The 19,996-nt window shown below is 37.7% G+C and overlaps 1 protein-coding gene across 4 annotated transcripts in view; it reads left to right on the top strand.

The window, feature by feature from the left end:
• Nucleotides 1–19,996, top strand: part of ssh2a (slingshot protein phosphatase 2a) — a 45,929-nt gene that overhangs the window by 2,768 nt on the left and 23,165 nt on the right. For 2 of the 4 annotated variants that reach the window (XM_052106613.1, XM_052106614.1), the window contains exon 2: nucleotides 3,926–3,969. In XM_052106613.1, the coding sequence (XP_051962573.1) occupies nucleotides 3,926–3,969 (44 nt within the window). Of the gene's footprint in view, nucleotides 1–3,925; nucleotides 3,970–13,907; nucleotides 14,415–19,996 lie in introns of those variants that run through there. The other 2 variants (XM_052106610.1, XM_052106611.1) reach the window with 1 other exon arrangement.

Below are 19,996 nucleotides of genomic sequence, written 5' to 3' on the forward strand. Positions count from 1 at the left end.
GTCCTCGATGAACCTATCCCAGCAAGCCTTATTTGTATGCAAGCTTGATGGTGGCTGTGATGTGTGTCTGCCTGCAAACGTTACATGCTGAAAGCTTGTATTTGGTTTGCAAATTAGCCAGATTCTCAAATGTATTTAAATAAATTGGTAGTGAGATGTTACGATGTTATTTCTGCACATATATTCTAAAATTACAATAGTGATATGGTTGTTTCAGAAAACGTTTTTGTCCATTTTAGTGCATTCTCAAAGTTTGTGTAAGGTGTCACACTGTTTTTGCAGGTACAGCATCTTTTTGCCTATCCACAATATTTGTAAATCCCATGACGGCTCGTGGGCTTTGTGGGCGGAACATCTGGTTAAACGTAAACAATCGTTATGTATGATAGCAGGATTAAAAATTACAGAAACTTGGGACTGAATTAAAACATTACCACGAGGCGATATTGTTCTTCCCTTCTAATTTTTGATTGATGATGGGTGGGAGGAGCATGTCCAAATACCACACATAGAAGCATTCAGAAAGAACCACATGCAATACAAATACATTTGTGTTAAAATATTTAATCGCAATTCATAATCGATTTTGAAAGTGCTGAAATTTAACTCATATATATATTTGCCTTTTCTGTCAAAATATCATTTAGTTTCTTCTTAGAAAAGAAAACAACATGTAACAAAGTTTTATTAACGTTTCCAAACAAAACATTCCACAGTATAAAGTTAGAAATGCACTAAAATGGCACCAATTCAAGAAACATTAAATGTTCCCAAAGTGGGAGGTTGACTCATTTAAAATATCACTGTGCTTTTGTGAGAGGTTTTTTGGATTATATCATTGCTGTTTTAGCCAAAGCGTAGGCTTATCTCGATTGTTGGGACAGCCATTAACTGCTAAGAAATTTTCAAAGACATCTTACAATGTTTAAAAAGCAAAAATCTAACCGAATGACATGCTAGCTAACAATTACCAGCGAAACGCATAATACCAACCAACCGCACTTCCGCTAACCAACTGGAAATTCCACCCACCTGAGAGAAAGTACTTTCTTTTCTTTTTTTTGTGCCTCTGGGGGTTTGTCTTGGAATTGAACTAGGAAATAATGTATGAGTGAGCATGCTTTTTTTTAACTTTTGCACAGTAACAATTGGAAGAGGGCTTTACAAGCTGCTTTCAGTCTTTTGAAGATAAGCAGGCTTGACACATCATTAGCATGTAGACAAAAGATCCTCTTCCATAATTTGATGGAGAGGATCAGATGGAGAAGGTGTTTTAAAATAAACATCACTGTCTGTTATTAGGTAATGATGTGAAGTGCTCACCCTCATCTTTATGATGGCCCTCACCAATGTCATTTGTTTTTGTAGTTAAAATCATCTATATTTTAATAATGGATTGTTTCTTAATTTGTAGATGTTCAGGGTAGTTGGGCTCATAAATATTAATTGTGTGAGGTGACATTCACCCAGTAGTCCTAACTTATTTACTGAAAGGCATGTAAGTGGGTACTTCCAATAGTAAGATTACCACTTAGGACTACTGCTTGCATGACATATTCGTTCAGTCCACTGCCGGACCGGTTGGCAGAGGCTTCGGTTTTGTCTTGAAGTTGTTGTTGTTTTACACAACTGGTTACAATTATTTCTTTGCACTTCAGTCAAGCAAAACAAATCTCAAATAATCCTGTTGTTTCCTGTCACTTTATGGCTGATGCAACTAGTTAAAATTTGAATTTTTTTACATTTTGTACAGTGATTTTAAAGTTTTTGTGCTCTTCCTGATTTCTTCTATTTTTGTGTATTTTTCATATAACCCCCAATTCCAAAAAGTTAGGACAGTATGAAAAATGCAAAAAAAAATAAAAATGAGTTATTTGTAAATTATAATCACCCTTTGCTATATTGAAAGCTCTTCAACTTACACATTATATGATGTTTTAACCTGTAAATAAATGTATTTTTTTTTTTCATGTACACTAATCACGCTCCAAAAAAGTTGAGTGTTTACTACTGTGAAACATCACCATTTTTTCTAATAACTCGTAAGCATATTTAGCATTTGGCACTGAAGACACAAGTTTAAGTTAAGAAAGTGGATTTTTCCCCATTCGTCATTTATGTTGGCCTTTATCTGCACAATTGTATGGGGTCTTCGTTGCCGTATGGTGTGCTTAATAATGCGCCACACATTCTCAATTGGAGACCGGGCAGGACTGCAGGTAGGCCAATCTAGCACCCACACTGTCTGCTTACACAGCCATGCACTTGTAATCTGGGCAGTATGTGGTTTGAAGTTGTCTTGCTGGAAAATGCAGAAAATGATGTCCATTGAAAAGACGGTGCTGGATGGCAGTATATGTTGCTCCAAAATGTTTACATATCTGTCTGCATTCATGGTGGTCTCAAATGTGCGAGTTACCCATGCCATGGGCACTGACACACTCCTGGCCCATACAGACAATGGCTTATGGACCTGATGCAAACAGCTTGGATGGTCCTTTTCCTCCTTGGCCCGGATAACACGACGGCTGTGTTTTTCTAAACTTTTTGAAATATGGACTCTTTGGACCAAAAAAAACAGTTCCACTTTTCAACTGTCCATCTTAGATGAGACCAAGCCCAGCTCTGCAGCGCTTCTGGACAATGTTGATGTAGGGCTTCTGCTTTGCATAGTAAAGTCTTAACATGCAATGTAAAGTAGTGAGTGTACAGCTTGTATAACAGTGTAAATTAGCTGTCCCCTCAAAATAACTCAACACACAGCCATTAATTTCTAAACCTCTGGCAACAAAAGTGAGTACACCCCGAAGTGAAAATGTCCAAATTGGGCCCAAAGTGTCAATATTTTGTGTGGCCACCATTATTTTCCAGCACTGCTTTAACCCTCTTGGGCATGGAGTTCACCAGAGCTTCACAGGTTGCCACTGGAGTCCTCTTCCACTCCTCCATGACAACATCACAGAGCTGGTGGATGACTGGATATTCTCTTTTAGGATTTTAGAAATCATGTTTCCCTCAATTATTGCATGTTGCTCTGACCCTGAAGCAGCAAAGAATCCCCACACCATCACACTACCACTACCATGCTTGACCGTAGGTATTATGTTCTTTTTGTGGAATTCGGTGTTTGATTTACGCCAGATGTAATGGAACCCCTGTCTTCCAAACAGGAGGATCATCAAGGTATGTTTTGGCAAAATTCAGATGAGCCTTAATTTTCTTCTGGGTTAGCAGTTGTTTTTGTCTCGCCACACTTCCATGTATGCCATTTTTGGCTAGTGTGTTTCTGATGGTGGATTCATGAACAGTGACCTTTATGGATGCGAGAGAGGCCTGCAGTTCCTTGGATGTTGTCCTTGGATTTTTTTGTGACTTCCTGAATGAGTCATCGCTGTGCTCTTAGAGGAATTTTGGAAGGTCTGACATTTCTGGGAAGGTTCACTACTGTGCCAAGATTTCTTCATTTGGAGATAATGGCTCTAACTGTGGTTCTTTGGAGTCCCAGAGCCTTTGAAATAGCTTTGTAACTCTTCCCAGACTGATGTATTTCAATCACCTTTTTCCTCATCATTTCTGGTTTGCTACTGGGTGAGATCTTTAAGCCAACTTTATGCTGCTGAAAAAGTTGTATTTAGGTGTTGATTTGAACAGGGCTGGCAGTAATCAGGCCTGGGTGTGTCTAGTCCAGCTGAAACCCATAATGAATGCAGTTTCGTAGACCTCACATGAAAACAGAAGAAATCAGAATGGGGGCAAATACTTTTTCACAGCACTGTATGTCCTCTTGAGATTGTATATATTTAGGGTACAGTTACAAGTATGGTTGTAAGTTGAGTGTAATGGGTTTCATGCTAGACCAATGTAATCTTTTTGAATGTACCCCTGTGCTGACTACCTTTTCTCTTTCTCCCATTTTTTTCTGCAGGAGGTGAGCAGTGCTGAAGATGACCGGCGCTCTCAGCCCAGGAGGTACTACTACAAGCCTACATCAAATCCCACCGATTTGATCTATCAGCAGGCTAAAATCTCCATTTTAAGTCTCTGATTTTTACATTGTACCACATTTCATCTTTGTTTATGAATTTTAGTTTTATCCTTTTTAAGATATATTTCAGAAATCGCCCTCGCCGAGTTGAGCAGTATACATCCTATAATATGCATCTCATCCACCAGGGGGAGTATTCTGAACAGTGTATGACTGGGGTTTATATGTTTAAACTCCAGGTTTAATATTCAGACCCTCCCTGAGTTTTTATTAATGTTTGTTTCAAGCTCAAAATGGGTAACTCCATAGTTTGGACTGATGAAGAAATCAAACAAAGTTAGAGTGAAAGTTTTCATCAATCACTGATATCAGTGGGTGACAACTTGATGTCACAATAAATATCTTAAAAACAATTAAAAAAATATCAATAAAAACGTGAACCTAAATTTTATTATAGCTAGTGGTCGACCGATATATCGTAGAACCCAATAAATCAGCTGATATTCTGACTTATCAACCGATGCCTATAATTAAAATTTCCCATTTGGCCAATTCGTTTCTTGAGCAAGCTGAGAATTGCTTTCTTGCATGTGAAGAGACTAGACATGTAAACATCCAGTCATGGTTCATTTTCTTGTTACGTGCCATTGTGTTACTACAATAATAGACTGGTATGCAACACAGTCTCATTTAAATGGTCTGGATATCAGATTCCGATATCCAGAGAACCACCATGCTCTCTGGATATTGGCATCGGCCATTAAAAAACCCATATAAGTTGACCACTAATTCAGCACCAGCACTTATGACATGCAGACCCACACAGACAGATTCACGCATCTCTCTCTCTCTCCCTTCTGCGGCTGTCTCTTCTTCTTAAGTACACCCACCGCCAGGGGCAAAAATTTCATCAAAATGTTGGGGGGACAATAAGCATAACAATTCTCAAGAGCAATTTTTTAAGGGGACACCAAGGGGTTTTTTGTTGTTGCCCCGTTTGCATTTGTATTATTTTATTTCTTAAACAATTATTTTAAGAATATATCATTATATTATTTACAATACACATATTTTAATGATATTTTAGGGGGGGACAACCCTCAGATCCCCCTATCTGAGGGTTATCCCCCCCTAAAATATCATTAAAATCCTGACCCCCCGAACACGTCGGTCAGTGATTATATTCTTGCAACACAGGTTTAATTCTGAAAAAGGCTTAATCGTCCTGGTTTAACTTGATGATAACTGTGGGGAGCACTGCGGAGCCGAGTGGCATCTGGACATTACTTTCACCTGCATGCTACACCGGTCTCACCCGAACCCCCCGAAGGTGAGACCGGTGTAGCATGCAGGTGAAAGTAATTCGCTATTTGCTCTCGCGTCCTCACTCTGTCCAGATGCCACTCGGCTCCGCAGTGCTCCCCACAGTTATCATCAAGTTAAACCAGGACGATTAAGCCTTTTTCAGAATTAAACCTGTGACCTGTAAACCTATGTTGTGTACGTGACTGCTGTAGTCCGGTACAGTATTTGCATGGCTGTCTATTTGCAGTCAGAGATAAACAGTTTATTTACAGTACACACGTATACAAGTGACATCAAGCATGTTTGGTTTGTCTCTGTCTCTTGTTTTGGTTTAACTTATTCCTTGTTACTATCGTCATTGCGGTTTATGCTAAAGCGCACAACACACGAGAGCCTGAAGGGCATAAACTGTAAAAAACCTGCTCGTCTCATTCCCTCAAATACCAGACAGACTTCATTTCAGAATTGCAAGAATATAATCACTGACCGACGTGTTCTTTTGCTGTCGTAGACACTTCTGCCTCGAGGTTCAACGCGTTGTGCATTCTACAATTGTACAGTGTGATTGCATGAGTTACCGTAGCCTTTCTGTCATCTCAAACCAGTCTGGCCATTCTCTGACCTCTCTCATCAACAAGGCATTTCTGTCTGCAGAACTGCTGCTCACTGGATGTTTTTTGTTTTTGGCACCATTCTGAGTAAACTCTAGAGGCTTTTGTGCATGAAAATCCCAGGAGATCAGCAGTTACAGAAATCCTCAAACCAGCACTTCTTGCACCAACAATCAGGCCACGTTCTAAATCACTTGTGATGATATGAACTTTAACTGAAACTAACCGATATCTGTGTGATTTTATGTATTTCATTTCTACTACACGATTACTTGATTAGATAATCACATGAAGAAGTGAGTGTACAGGTGTTCCTAATAAAGTTCTCAGTGAGTGTATATTAATACAAGCTTATGAAGTTCAGCAGCACATGGTTGACAGCAAACAAATCTAATTTCCAGGATCTGGAAAGAGTTCAGACTGTGGTCTAATTTGTATCATAAGAATCCTGGGTAACCAAACACTATTTGTCACTTTATAACTGTCTGCTACCTCAATAACTGCTATGTGCATAGAACACTATCTCATAGTATGTTATGTTTACATTTTTAGAAACTGTCATCTTTTTGCACTACTGAGTACTGGTCGGCGCTGCACTGTCTATTGTCCTGTTCATTGTCAGTAATTTGTTGTACTGTCCTGTACTTTTTGCACATGTTTGCACGTGCACTTTATATAGGTATATATAGGTAGTTTATATAGGTATTTTATTTCGTTGTGTAGTCTCATGTGGTCCTATGTTGGTCCTTTGTTGTTTTTATGTAGCACCATGGTCCTGGAGGAATGTTGTCTCGTTTTGCTGTGTACTGTACTAACTGTATATGGTTGAAACGACAATAAAAACCACTTGACTATTTAAGCTTAGTTATGAAATGCCATTTGGCTTCTCGTCGCCGAGTTAGAATTGCCTGGGAGGGACTTGCATGACATCAGGCTTTGTTTTTGCTGTATCCAAGACAAAAAGTTAAAACCTTCAGGTAAGCTTACAAGGCACCTCAAAACTTGGCACTTTGAATTGCGTTAAACACATGTCTTCAATTACGTGGCATGTTAGGTAATTCTATGGCCAGTATGAAGTAATTTCCTTGCGATCCTTTCCTATGAGAGTGTTGCATGTGTGTTTTCATTTGACTTTTACCATAGGCTCCCCCCATGCAATAATTTGAACCTCATTTATGTAACACTTGGCTTAAATATATGTGTATCTGGCAGAGTATGACTACTTACTAACATATAATATCAATGGGTACTCTATGAAATGCATTAGTCTGCAAATGCTGTCATAGTACACTATTTAATAGAGTATATTTGCTGTCCTGTGCATCACAAGAACATTTGTCTGGCACTTGTAATACATCATAAAATGGGTAACACTTTAGAAACTTTCAAATAAAATGACACACAGGCTACAAAATGTGGGCTATGTCTTGGAGGCATTTTAAAATGGACTTGGACTGCAAGCACTGTGCTTGTAAAACCACATTTGTTTAGAGAAAGAAGCAGTTAATGCATATAAACGGTTACAACAAAACTGAAATAAGACATAACCAGTTTTATTCAGCCAGCTAAAGAGTGACAACAAAAGCCGCAGCTGTTAAAAATATTTCAGAATCTGTCTGTCAAAGATTGTGGTATGCACTTGCACTACCATTATCATCAATATTTGCGTTTATTGTGTTTTTATTGAACTATTAAGTCATAGCAGACCTGCAGTGCATTAATTAAATTTTTATGAGACTATTTGGTTTTAGCTCGTCTGCAATGCATTTGCTTTGTGCTTTGGCCTCATTCCAACAGCTCAAATTAGTGTTGAAGCTGGAGATGGGGGTGGTTTAAGAGAGAAAGCAGGAAATGCATGCACAAGGAAACAGAATGAGAAAAATAGATCCCGCATTGTATGGAAATTTCAGAGAAATTAAGGTGATGTGCTCAGCAGTGTGGCTGAGCAGGTTCTTCTGCACCACGAAGAAATATAAACACTATTAATCAGATGTTTGCACATAATCATTGTTTATTACTATTTTCTGTGCTTTCTAGGCCATGTTCCATGGCCACTTAATAAATCCACATTCTTCACAGATATATCCCATGTGGCTCACCATATATAATGATGTAGTGAGGAATTGGTATCACATTCCCAGCTTTGAGTATAGGAAACAGCTGGCCCTTAAAAACACTGTGGTCATGAAATGGGGGTAATCAAGGGAGTATCCCTAATCTTGGACACATTGGTGACTTTTCCTGGACATTGCATGCAAGAGGGCAACAAAGATGTTGCACCAAAGGGACTAATGATTCTGTAAACATGACATGACAACAGCAACATCTCCAATTTCCTGCCAAGGGAGTCAAAAGATTTTATTGGGAAGATATAAACACAAAGTAGCTTACACAACCTTGTGTGCTAACAGGCTGGAGGTGTTTAAATTGTTCTGTGTTGTCAGGAGAAGGAATGGAGTGGAACACAGCATGTGATGTTTTGTAACTTAAGGAGACGGATGTGTGCAGAGTCACAGTTTGTAATTTTCGAATGTTTAAATATTTTTTCACATCCCAGCTTAATGTGTAGAGACAACTTAAAGTATACAGTACACAAAACAAAACAAAAAAAGTTCACTGAACTTCTGAAACTGAGAAACTTTTCCACGGAATTAAATTGACATTTTCCAACAAAAAAAGAATTGGTTTGAACTGATTTTTTGTATTTGTGCTAACTTAAATTCATTTTTCAGACCAACTAGATAAGATCTAAATAACTGTCTAAAGTTGGTCCAGCTAAATAAATTGTATTAACCATTAGTATATGCCAGGTTAGTAGTGTAACGACAGTGAACTATTTTCCGCGTGTTTGCTATTTTCCAAAGAGAGTCGACGAGTGTAATGTCAGTTTTGATATTAACTGCTTATAGAGCTGCACTAAATTTAAACTTCAACGAAAGTGAGTGTCCATCCTCAGCCTAAGACCAAGCATCAATCTTCACCACAATGGTAACTCCAAAACTCCAGCCTAACAAACAATCATTTTAAATGCCAACAACATTAAACATATGCATAGCATGCTGGGAAGTTAAAATATCTTGCCCAGTTTCATCAAAGCTACAAAAAGGTAGTCCTAACTCAAATTGATTAAGTAAACTTCAGTTTTACAAATTTAATTGGATATAACTTAATGAAATCAAGACTAAATGTTCTAGAATTGTGTTGCTTAGGTTCATTTTAATTAAGTAAACTGAACAACATTCAAAAATCTATATTTCGTTTTTTGAGTGTATGTAGTTTGAATTCCCTGATAAGTGTAAACACGTTTACATGCACTGTTATAATCAAGCTACAGCGGGTTTTTGCAAGTCAAGCTACTGTCTTCATCTGTCAAGTATACTGTACATGACACAATGTGTAATCGAATATTAGAAGGGACGTCAAATCCACACTAATATGTTTTTATTTGAAAACGCATTGATTTTGTTACGTTTATGCCCTTTAATCCACAATGGAACAGTGTTTTCCTCCACCAATAATGGAGCGTTGAGAAAATGCTCTCCATTGTAGCATTATTTAGATAATGATAACGTCAGGGAACTGAAAACTGAGTTCTCAGACAAAAATTGATTAGTATGGATGTGGTCTCAGTTTTTGCAATTGACCCATTGCTAAGTCCCGCCTTAAAAGCGCTTCTGAACAATCCTGTCTTAGCAACTGTTGCCGGGCCGCCATTACTCCGCGTGTTTGCTATTTTCCAAAGAGAGTCTACGAGTGTAATGTGTGTTTGAGCAGTTTTAAGCGGGATTTTATCTAAATTATCTAAAGAAATGTAAAACACTTTGTTGCCGGGTCACTTGTAATAGTGACGTGGTATCCAGAGTGGATACGCAGGGCTGGGCGATATAGCAAAAATAATTAATCTAAATTTTTATCAAACTTATGGACGATTCACGATTCGATTTTTAATAAAATGGCATGTTATTTATTAGAATGCAAGGCAACCTGGTTAGAAAAATCCAAGTTCTTTTTGTTATAGGAAAGGTGTGCAAGAAATTTTACAAGTGCTACAACAGTGTAAATGTAAAATAAATGTTAAAATTATAGAATAAAAAACTGCTAAATAATTATTTGCCAGTGTAGATATTAATTTTATCTAAACCAAGTCTATCTAGAAAGTTCAATATCTATAAATTATCAAGTTTATCTAGAAAGTACTCATTGTATATAAAACAGTTTGTGTATATGTTCATAAACCCTTGCGGCAATATGAAATAATTTATAATTACAATTCAATTTAGTTCACTAGAAACACATCACAGAACAAAGTGATAATTAGTAATCTGTCTGAATCATCATGGCAAAAGGAGTGGCGGATGTTTGATTCTCCCATATATAGCCTCTCCATGTTTTGAAATGAAGTGCCCATAACTGTCATGTAACTAAAGATTTTTTTTATGAGTGAAAAGAAAGGAGACCGTTCATCAAAATGTGCACACTGAGGCCACTTATGGTCTTAAGCCAGTGTATACCTGCATCATGGATGAAGCTGAGCTACAATCACACTATGTACAATTGTAATGGGAATATCACCGCTGTCTTTTATATCAGTCTCTGTGTTGTTAACCTGTCATGTTCATTTTGAGCACGCCACACACGTCCAGCTGATCAGATCGAGAGTGGCACTGAGACGAGCACTATTCTTTTTCTCTTTCTTGTTCAGACTTTGGTTGATTTGTTACATATCTAACTTTAGCATTTGCAATATATTTTGGAAAATCAAAATTCTCGATTAAAAAAAAAAAAAAAGAAAATCGTGTCAAAACGCAAATTCGAATTAACTGAAAAACTGCCCTAGATACAGTTTTTTTTCTTTCTTTTTAATAATTGCTGAGAAGAGCAAACTATGGATGGAACTATCATAGCCCTCATTCCCAAATGAACATAAATAACATCAGCGAGGACACCTACATTTACTCCGAGGTAAATCAAAGCTAATAACTAAACATTAATTAATGTATTGTTTCAGGTCTTAATAAAGGTGATTAGTAAATAAAGAGTTCACTGTCTGTTCACTTACTTTAATCCGGTGTGTAATCGCTATCAAATGATGCTTTTCTCTTTTCAAATGACAGTGATAATTGTTTTTCTTTATTCTGATTCCGTCTCCACAGTTTTCAACCAAATTACTGTGTAATTTAATGATTTCTGTTACAAAAAACATCTGATAAATATGCCTTACAATGTCACGCTTGATTTCAGCTCACTTGAGAATATTATCCATTCAGTTTATGAGAATATTTTGCCAAAAATCTCTCCGTTGACAGCAATTCCAATGGGAAGTTCTGCAGAGCTTTTCAGATTGGGGCAACTGTAACCAAGGGGGGCAGTGCTTAGCAATGTGTTAATTCTGGATGGTGCTGATTGTTTTGCAGAAATTAGGGATTCTCCGATACCACTTTTTCTCTTCCGATACCGGAAATCTCAGTGTCGGCCGATACCGATCCGATACCAGTGATGTATTTTGCATAATCAGTTTAGAATATCTTTACATTATTGTGTGGAACTCCCATTATTGGGAGTATTCTTTAATATGTAAAAGAAACACAAACCTGTAACTACACATTATTTCAATATACATGTATAGCTTATTAAGAAACACTTTATTATTAACTAGTATACTGGATAATGTAACAGCAAAATTAACAGTAATTCCAGTCTCCAAGTCATCAGTAGAAAAGAAACCAGTGTTTTATTTTTGCCTTTTTAATTTTTTCTTCTTTTTTTTCCATCTTGCATCTGGACTTTAAAGGATTCAGATCTTTTTTTTTTTATTTTTTTTTTTTATTTATTTTTTTTTTTTGTTCAATTTAGTTGTAAGACATCATTTCAGTTTTAATTCTCAAAGTAATTTTTTGGAATAAATTCAACATATATATTGTTATAAATTGTAAACAAATACTGATGATGGGGGCCTGGGTAGCTCAGTTGTAAAGACAGCTGGCTACCACCCCTAGTTCGAATACCAGGGCTTGCTGAGTGACTCCAGCCGGGTCTCCTAAGCAACCAAATTGGCCAGGTTGCTAGGGATGGTGGAGTCACATGGAGTAACCACCTCGTCATTGCTATAATGTGGTTATATAGATATATATATCCTCCGGTGTCTAAATGTATATTATAAGTGAACTGAACTATTGAGCATCTACATCTGAGATGTTGTTCGTGAGTAGTGCTCAAATGTTGTGTAATGTGTGAAGGCTAAAAATAGCCGTGAATGTGTGTGTGTAAACAGAGCAGCGCCATTCAATGAAACGCAGCCACTACGCATACCCATGTCCCAAGTAATTTTTTCATGTTTTTCAGAAATTTGGTTTTGTGGTTTTAGTGGTTTTCAAAATAAGAGGGCTTGGTGACGTCAGCCTAAGAACTACAAATTCTGTCATCGTTTACTCACCTTCATGTCATTTAAAATCTTTATGACTTTCTTTCTTATGTGGAACACAAATGGAGATGATAGGAGGAATACCAAGGACTGACCGCATCAGTCGCTATTAATTTTCAATATATGAAATAAGATGCAATGAAGGCTAATTTGGTAAACTCTCCCTTTAAGACTTCAGAGGACTATATGAATTGAAATGGTGTGTGTTTACTGTACATATGACCTTATATTAAATCTCTAAAGTCCTCTCTTCTAAAGTGTTTTTTGTTTTGTTTTGTTTTTTATACATATGACAGGACAATATGACTAATTTTCCTGCGTAAGGTCTCAACCAGATATTTTGATTATAGATGTACTTGGTGTTTGTTGTGTTAGGCCTTTTTAAACAAGCTTTTCCCAAAGATCATGTCAATGCCTTTGACATAGTAGCAAGTAGACTGAATTGTACAACAGGCCAAATATGTGGATTTCAGAGAATTAACTTTTCCTTTTAGTGAGTCAGTAAGGGTGATGTATTTAGTTCCTTGTTGTCAATAAATATGGGTGGCAGGCCAAGTCATTCGCTTAAATTTGCATAAGGATGATCATTAGTTTTTTTTATATATAGCAATGGCCAACGTCCTCCTGTGTCTATGGTCCCCTCACATACTCTGTTTGTGGCTTTGCAGTGAAATCTTATTATATATTTGAAAACATTTGAGTCCATATGATGTTTGACATTTATGCTTGAAAGCCTTTTTTTATGTGTCTTTCCCACATTGTGTTACAACAAAGGGATCGTTCTGTTTGGTGTGCTCACATAAGACAGCCCATCGACTAAAACTGAAGACTGAAAGACAATTGTATTTTCCCCTGTTTAAAGCCATATCCCCAGTCTGACTCCTCTCTGTGAAGTCTCACTCAGATCTCAATTGACCATTGCCTTTGATTACAACAGTTCTAAAGATAGTCTTCAAAGAACATCAGGGCGAATCTAACACAACCTGTCATGAACATTTCCGGGACATGTATCACCTGAAAATTCAAATGAGGATATATATATATATATATATATATATATATATATATATATATATATATATATAGTAGAGAATTAAGGCACATTTTATTTTTATTACCAAAAAATAATAAGATATTTAAATTGTAAAGTATACATCATTTTAGAATTTGTTTCATTAATTTTCATAGTGCATTATAATTTTCCTCTAATGGTTGACATGAAATGGGAGATGCTTTCGTTAGATTCACCAACAAACATGCCAGCAGCTGGTTGGTTGTTTATACCAGGCTTGCTAAATTTATTTTTCCCCTGTTCAGGTGTTCTTTTTAAACCTCGGCTATTCATAGAGCCTCTAGACTGCCCGTGGTCTGATCAGAAGGATGCACTGAAGTGCACTCCAGACTCGTGATCTTAGAGGTGAGATCGTGTTCCGAGCTGCTGTGTCGTTGCGCGGGAGTCTAAAGTGCCGTTTGTTTGAAGAGCCCTGGGTGGAGCCCTTCCCGAAGCACATGTCAGCGGCTCCTCCTTCCCGCAGTTTAAGGATTAGTGCGCCGCACAGCACTTTAGTGCTTGTGTGTGTAAGGAGTGGAACACTGGCCCATGCAAGAGCAAATACACATGTGAATTATGATTTTATCAGCTGTTGTTTTATGTTTATTTACTTTATGTTTTATATAAAGCGTTAACTTTTTGTTAGTTTTGTTTTATAAGTTTCTAACTGGTACGCAATTATGTCTTTTCAAGGCGTTATGGACGGAGTATATTCGTTTTAGAATTATTTTTAGTCAACTGGACTCATTTCACTCCCGGTTTTGTGCACCAAGTCACTTGAGGTTGTAAGCGTCGCCCTTCGTTTATTGCTTCAGGGTTGGACTTTATTTCTTTATGGGGAAAATGATGTCTGTTGAGAGGTGAGTGGTCTTGCTCAGGATATCCGGCCAGTGTCCGTCTCGAGTCCTCTGTCATGACCCTAGAGAGTGTGGCGGTAACGGAGAGCTCCTCCGCCCGGGGATTCTGCTCCTGCTGCGGGGCAAAAATCATGCCGTACTTCTCTGACAACGCCGTCGCCTCTCAAAACCAGATCAACCAGCTGTAAGTGTTTATCTCATAATGATGTGGATTAATCACAGTATTTATGAGCAAAGTCGTCTTATTTTCAACTATTAGACCGTTTCTCCCCCTATGTATACTTTTATTAGTGCGATTTGTTTTTTATAACAGTACTAATATGCTTAAAAGTTTTTAAAGGGAAAATACACAGCGAAAAATGTATCATCAGATGTGGACGTTTCTCAAGCCTTAAATACGTATCAATGCGTTATGAAAGATCACAGAAAGTGATTCACGAAACTGTTTTGACTAGAGTTTGACCCTAACCTTGCCGCATGTTTAACCATGAAAAGTCATTTTCAGATAAACTTGCCTGCCCGAAATGCCAACTTGAACTGGGCTGTTTTTCTTTAATTTCTGATATTACAACATGTATTAACTTTTGCATACATTGATATATGCAGATCCTTACTCCTGAAATGATCTGTGTGGTTCTGTTTTTCTCTTCTGAGTTTCAGCTTAATAATAATGGTTTATTTTATTGTAAAGGGTCTTAAAGTGACAGTTCACCAAAATATAAATGTTGTTTTCACTTTTTCCTTAAAGCGCTGAATTCACGATTCATTAAGGAAGCATGGTTTCTTTTTTCGGTCTCCATTGTTTTCACTTGCATATATGTTTTTAATGGATAATGTGACGTTTAGCCTATTAAATTCAATAAAAAGACAGGTGGCTCCAAACACAAAATATAACACATCTGGTATGAACAGCCCCTTAACTCTTTCCCCGCCAGCGTTATTAAAAAAAAGTTGCCAGCCACTGCTAGGGTTTTTGACGATTTTCGCTAAACTTTAATGGCCCGCAGAATATTTTCTTCCAAAAAACGATTTTATTTTATCTTCATTTGTTCTTTTTTTATTGCGACTTGAACAGAGGTCGGTTTTGTCAAAAAACAACATTTCAGACAAAAAGCTGATAAAAAGGCATGTTTATGTCTGATATTTTGAGCTTCTCAATACTCCACTTCTTCATGTTTAAGACGATCGCAGTCTGTTTCTTTGATCAAAGAGTTGCGTACTCTTTCTAAGCATGCGGAGGGGTCTTCCTTACCGTATAACACCTAAAACACGGAAACCCGGAAAATTCCGTGTTTGGCGGGGAAGCGTTTTTTCATAAAACACGGAAAATTCCGTGTTTGGCGGGGAAAGAGTTAAAGGGCTAGTTCACCCAAAATGAAAGTTGTTAAATTTAGGTCTGATTCTCACGCAAAGCTGTCATATGCCTGTAAAGACTGTCAGCCACTGCTCAACATTCAGTCACCTTGTTTACATGCACTTAAGAAAAACATTTATTCCAGTGAGTGGCATTCTAAAATGTCCTGTAAACGAGAATGCCGATATTCTTACGGCATAGAAGGGATTAAGAGAAAGTGGCTCACACCCAGATTTCTCATGTTGAATGTGGCTTAATGTGGCCATGTAAATGCATTATGGCATTCTTACAGGTTTCTGAGTAGTGCGTGAACAGACCGGATAACAAACATCATAGGATTGAGCCCAACAACAAGTCTATAAAGAATTCCACATTTCTGGACGTACAGTGGGGGAAGCAAATACACTGTAAACTATATAAATTTATACACGCCAATGTAAAATATCGACAGTCTCTCATGTTTGCGTATATGCGTTGAAGTACACTGGAGGAATCCCAGAATTTTAGGTAAGAGGGGAAACCGTACTATTGCAGCACAATTCCACTGTAGGTTGCGATGCAAAGTTAATGTTACAATCCAGCAACAACTCTGGAATATCTGGAAGCAAAGCAATGGGGAATAAAATATTGAAGTCTTCCTCAGATCCCATGTTTGTTATTTACACAAGCGTCATGGGGAAATTACATTGCTGTGGAGAAAGCTGCTTACTGACCGAGCCGCATGTTTACTGGAGAAAAGAGTGCAGCGCTTATACAGTGCATGTAAACGGGAATGCCACATTCTTTTTGGTGTCCATGTAAACTTACAGTCACCGTATGGAAAAGAGCTGCTTGATCATTTGTATCATTGTCTTCTATGGAAGAACAAATCATGCCACCATGAGTTATGAATGGTGTATCTCAATACAAACTTAAAGTCAGCATGATCCACTGCGCATCTCATATGTCAAACATTTAAATTTGATTTGAATTAGATTTTCATTCATGTTTGCATAAGCCATGGGTACCTTGTTTCGACCACAGGCTTTGCATGTCTCAAAGACCCCAGTCAGCATGAAACAGCAAATTGAACGGTGTGTTCCAAATCCAGTTGCTGTACCACCAGAAGTTTGTGAAATCTTTAGAGTCAGGCCTAAATTCCAGTCAGTTGCTTTCTTTTATGTTTCAGTGTGTAGTACTATGATTTGCGACTCTTCATACTGACTAAGCATTCACCTGACATCAGTCAATACTGTTACAGCATCATCCATTTTCTTCCCTATGCAGAGGAATCAGCATTGAGGTTATTTACCCTGCTAGACTTCAAATGTGTTAATAAAAAATACTTTATCACCGCAGTGAAGTTCTATTTTCGCAAATTCTTTTAGATCGTTAATCTCTTTCTTGTACATTCGCACCTTAAACAAGCTAATATGTAGACTTCCATCTGTGTGTGTGTGTGTGTGTGTGTGTGTGTGTGTGTATATATATATATATATATATATATATATATATATATATATATATATATATATATAAAATCTGATAGGGTAAAAGATACCTGATGGGCAAAATATACCTGATGGATATAGATAAGGTAGCACCCAATGCTGATATTGTAACAAATCTCCTTTTATTCTTCATACACTGCCCCAAGGCAAACAGATAAACTAAGAATAGACTTTGTGTTTGTCAGCACAATCTAATGATTAACCTGGGAATTTGCAGTTGTGAGCTACTTGAAAGAAGTATTTTGTTAAAACTTGAAGTGCGAAACAGAATTGCTTTACCTGCCGTTGCTTTATACACCCAGTGACATACTTGAAAGCGCGTGTCTTGGCTGACTAATTCCATGTAAAGTCAGATATGACAACTTGATTGGCTTAAGGGTTTGTATTGTCAAAAAGAATTCTGATATACCATAACATCTTTTGCTTTAGTGAAATCGCTTCCTCTAAGCAGCACTTTTAAGATGGTGTTGAAACATCAGTGTAAAGCTGAGATAATGCAAAATAAATTAATATTTGTTTTGAGCGCGAACTGTTAAGTATGTTAGATCAAATATTTTCTAACATAAAATTAACTTGGCGTGAAAAGCTATTTTTAAACAAATCCATTGACCGCTTCTAACAATGTTTACTGCTTGAAAGTATTTAATTTGTTCAATCCAGTGGTTTAAATTGTATTTAAATCGCAAAAATATAAAAAAGTAACTAGCTAAATTAATTTACCCATTGTTACAAATGTTCAAATATTAAGAGTTTGAAAGCCTATTTTGTGCCTAAACACTTGCTTCATTTGAAAACATCTTGGTGCATCAGATTATACAATGTTTACCAGAAGTATCTATTTAATATTTCGTTATTTTAATGGACTCATTCACATTTTATACATTTTGCTGGATTGTCCTTCAACCAGAATCCCTTTTCTCTTCCTCCATATATAGTTAGCATGACTGTAATTGGGCACCCGTGTGGACCACTCAGAATGCAGGACTATCTAAACCAGAATAGTGCCTCGCTGTCTTGTTTAATTTTAAAAACTAGGCCTGCTGCTTCAAGATTTTGCTCTAGTGTTTGATTTAACCTCTCCATCTCTTGCTTTGTCTTTTTGTCTATTTATACCTATAATGTATGTATGTGTGTTGGTGGCATGGGACCAATTTTTTAATCTCGTAAAGTGCAAGAATTCCATCCATTTCTCTGAATCTCTATCAGGCCTGAACTCATAAGGCTTTTTGCCTGGGCCTATATTTATCTCTTCCATAGTGGGAGCGTGACTAATATAGCCAGGGACAGGTGGGGGTCAGGGATCTCAGCTTTTTGCATGGCTCTCAAAAGCCCCTTACATAGTGATGGTTGTGTTTGTACCCTAACAAGTACTGTCCAGTGCTACATACCAAGACCCTCCCACCCTCTTTTCTCTCTCTCTCGCTCTTCCCCCTATGCTGGGTGTAGACAAGTGCAGACAGGCCGTCTATATCCTCTGTCTGACCCATCATAATTTTTTTTTTATTACATTTTTTTGTCCTGTGTGAATGTGTATGCCTAGGGATGGGCATCGTTAAGAAATTATCGATATCGATGCCATTGTCGAGTCTGCTTATCGATGCGATTCCTTATCGATTCCAATATCGATTCCTGTACCATTTGCTGTACACTTACAGGGTGGCTTTGAGAGTTGTTGGCTTTGAATGTCTAATTTAATGTGGTTTTAGAGAATGAAAACCAAGTGTGCAATATCAATACAGAAGTTGAATGCATTGAAATTTCTAAAAAAAAAAGTAAACATTTCTAAAACAAAGCTTTGTATTGTAATCACACTTAGTCGGCTGTGTGTTTCAAGGCTTGTTTAACATTGCATACGGAGAAAACCGGCGTGTTTTGTTCAGCATGCCGCTTTTGGGTGAAAAAGGACTGCTGCTCTAGTTCTATCATTTTCGGGACAATTTGGACGAATTCGGAAGTCGGAACATTGGCTCTCGGGGTCGGGGCTGTCCGATATTTTTTTATTTATTTATTTATTTTATTTTTTTCAGGACGTACTGGTCACCCGTACAGACTACTTGATAACAATATTGTAAGCATTTCTCCCACCTACCGAAATTCAACCTGCTCTACTGTCATGAAAGGGTGCAAACCTTTCACAACGAACCTCACAACCTTGCGATGACATTCGTTCACCCTTTCCTCTGTCGTCTTGGCTCCCTGAGCAGCTAGCGTGAAAGGGGTCTCTCTCTCGCTACTCTCACCAGGCTGTCTGTCACTGTCACCATCTACAATGAATTAAACGAGCGAATATTTGCACATAATTTGACTATTTAGTTAGAAAAGATCATTGGTTACTTATCTAGAATTAATGTTTTGACATAACTTATAAGCCTACCTACCATTGTTTGTGGAGCGCAGGCTGTCAAATATAGTGCACTCCTGGTATTTAATGCCATGTATGTTATTTAAGTGTTTGAGCATATTTGTTGTGCTCCCCCTTACAAGCGAGAACCGCTTTGCAAAGATTACACTCTGAATGTTGCTGATCGTCTTTTTTTGTAAAAATAAGCCACACTCTCGATCGTTTACGTCTCGTAGCCATCGCGCTTTTGGGGGATTTAAAAATCCAGTCGCATACTGTAACGTCATGCCGCGACGCGGGAATGGATCCAGTCGCATACTGTGACCGACGTCATGCCGCGACGCGGGAATGGATGGAACGGAACATTAGGAATCGTTAGTGGAATCGTTAACGTGTGGACGTGTACGATTCCGATGGATCGGAAAGTTTGGAACCGGTTCCAAACCGGAACCTGGAACCGATTCCCAAGCCTATGTATGCCCATACATGTCTACCTTGGTGAAATCCCACTAGGTGGAAATTGCATTGTGTGGCCCCATTGCCTTCTCTCCGCTTCCTGCACATGGATCCTGTGCTACTTG

Source organism: Xyrauchen texanus, chromosome 36 (assembly GCF_025860055.1).
Source record: "Xyrauchen texanus isolate HMW12.3.18 chromosome 36, RBS_HiC_50CHRs, whole genome shotgun sequence".
Lineage (NCBI taxonomy): Eukaryota > Metazoa > Chordata > Actinopteri > Cypriniformes > Catostomidae > Xyrauchen > Xyrauchen texanus.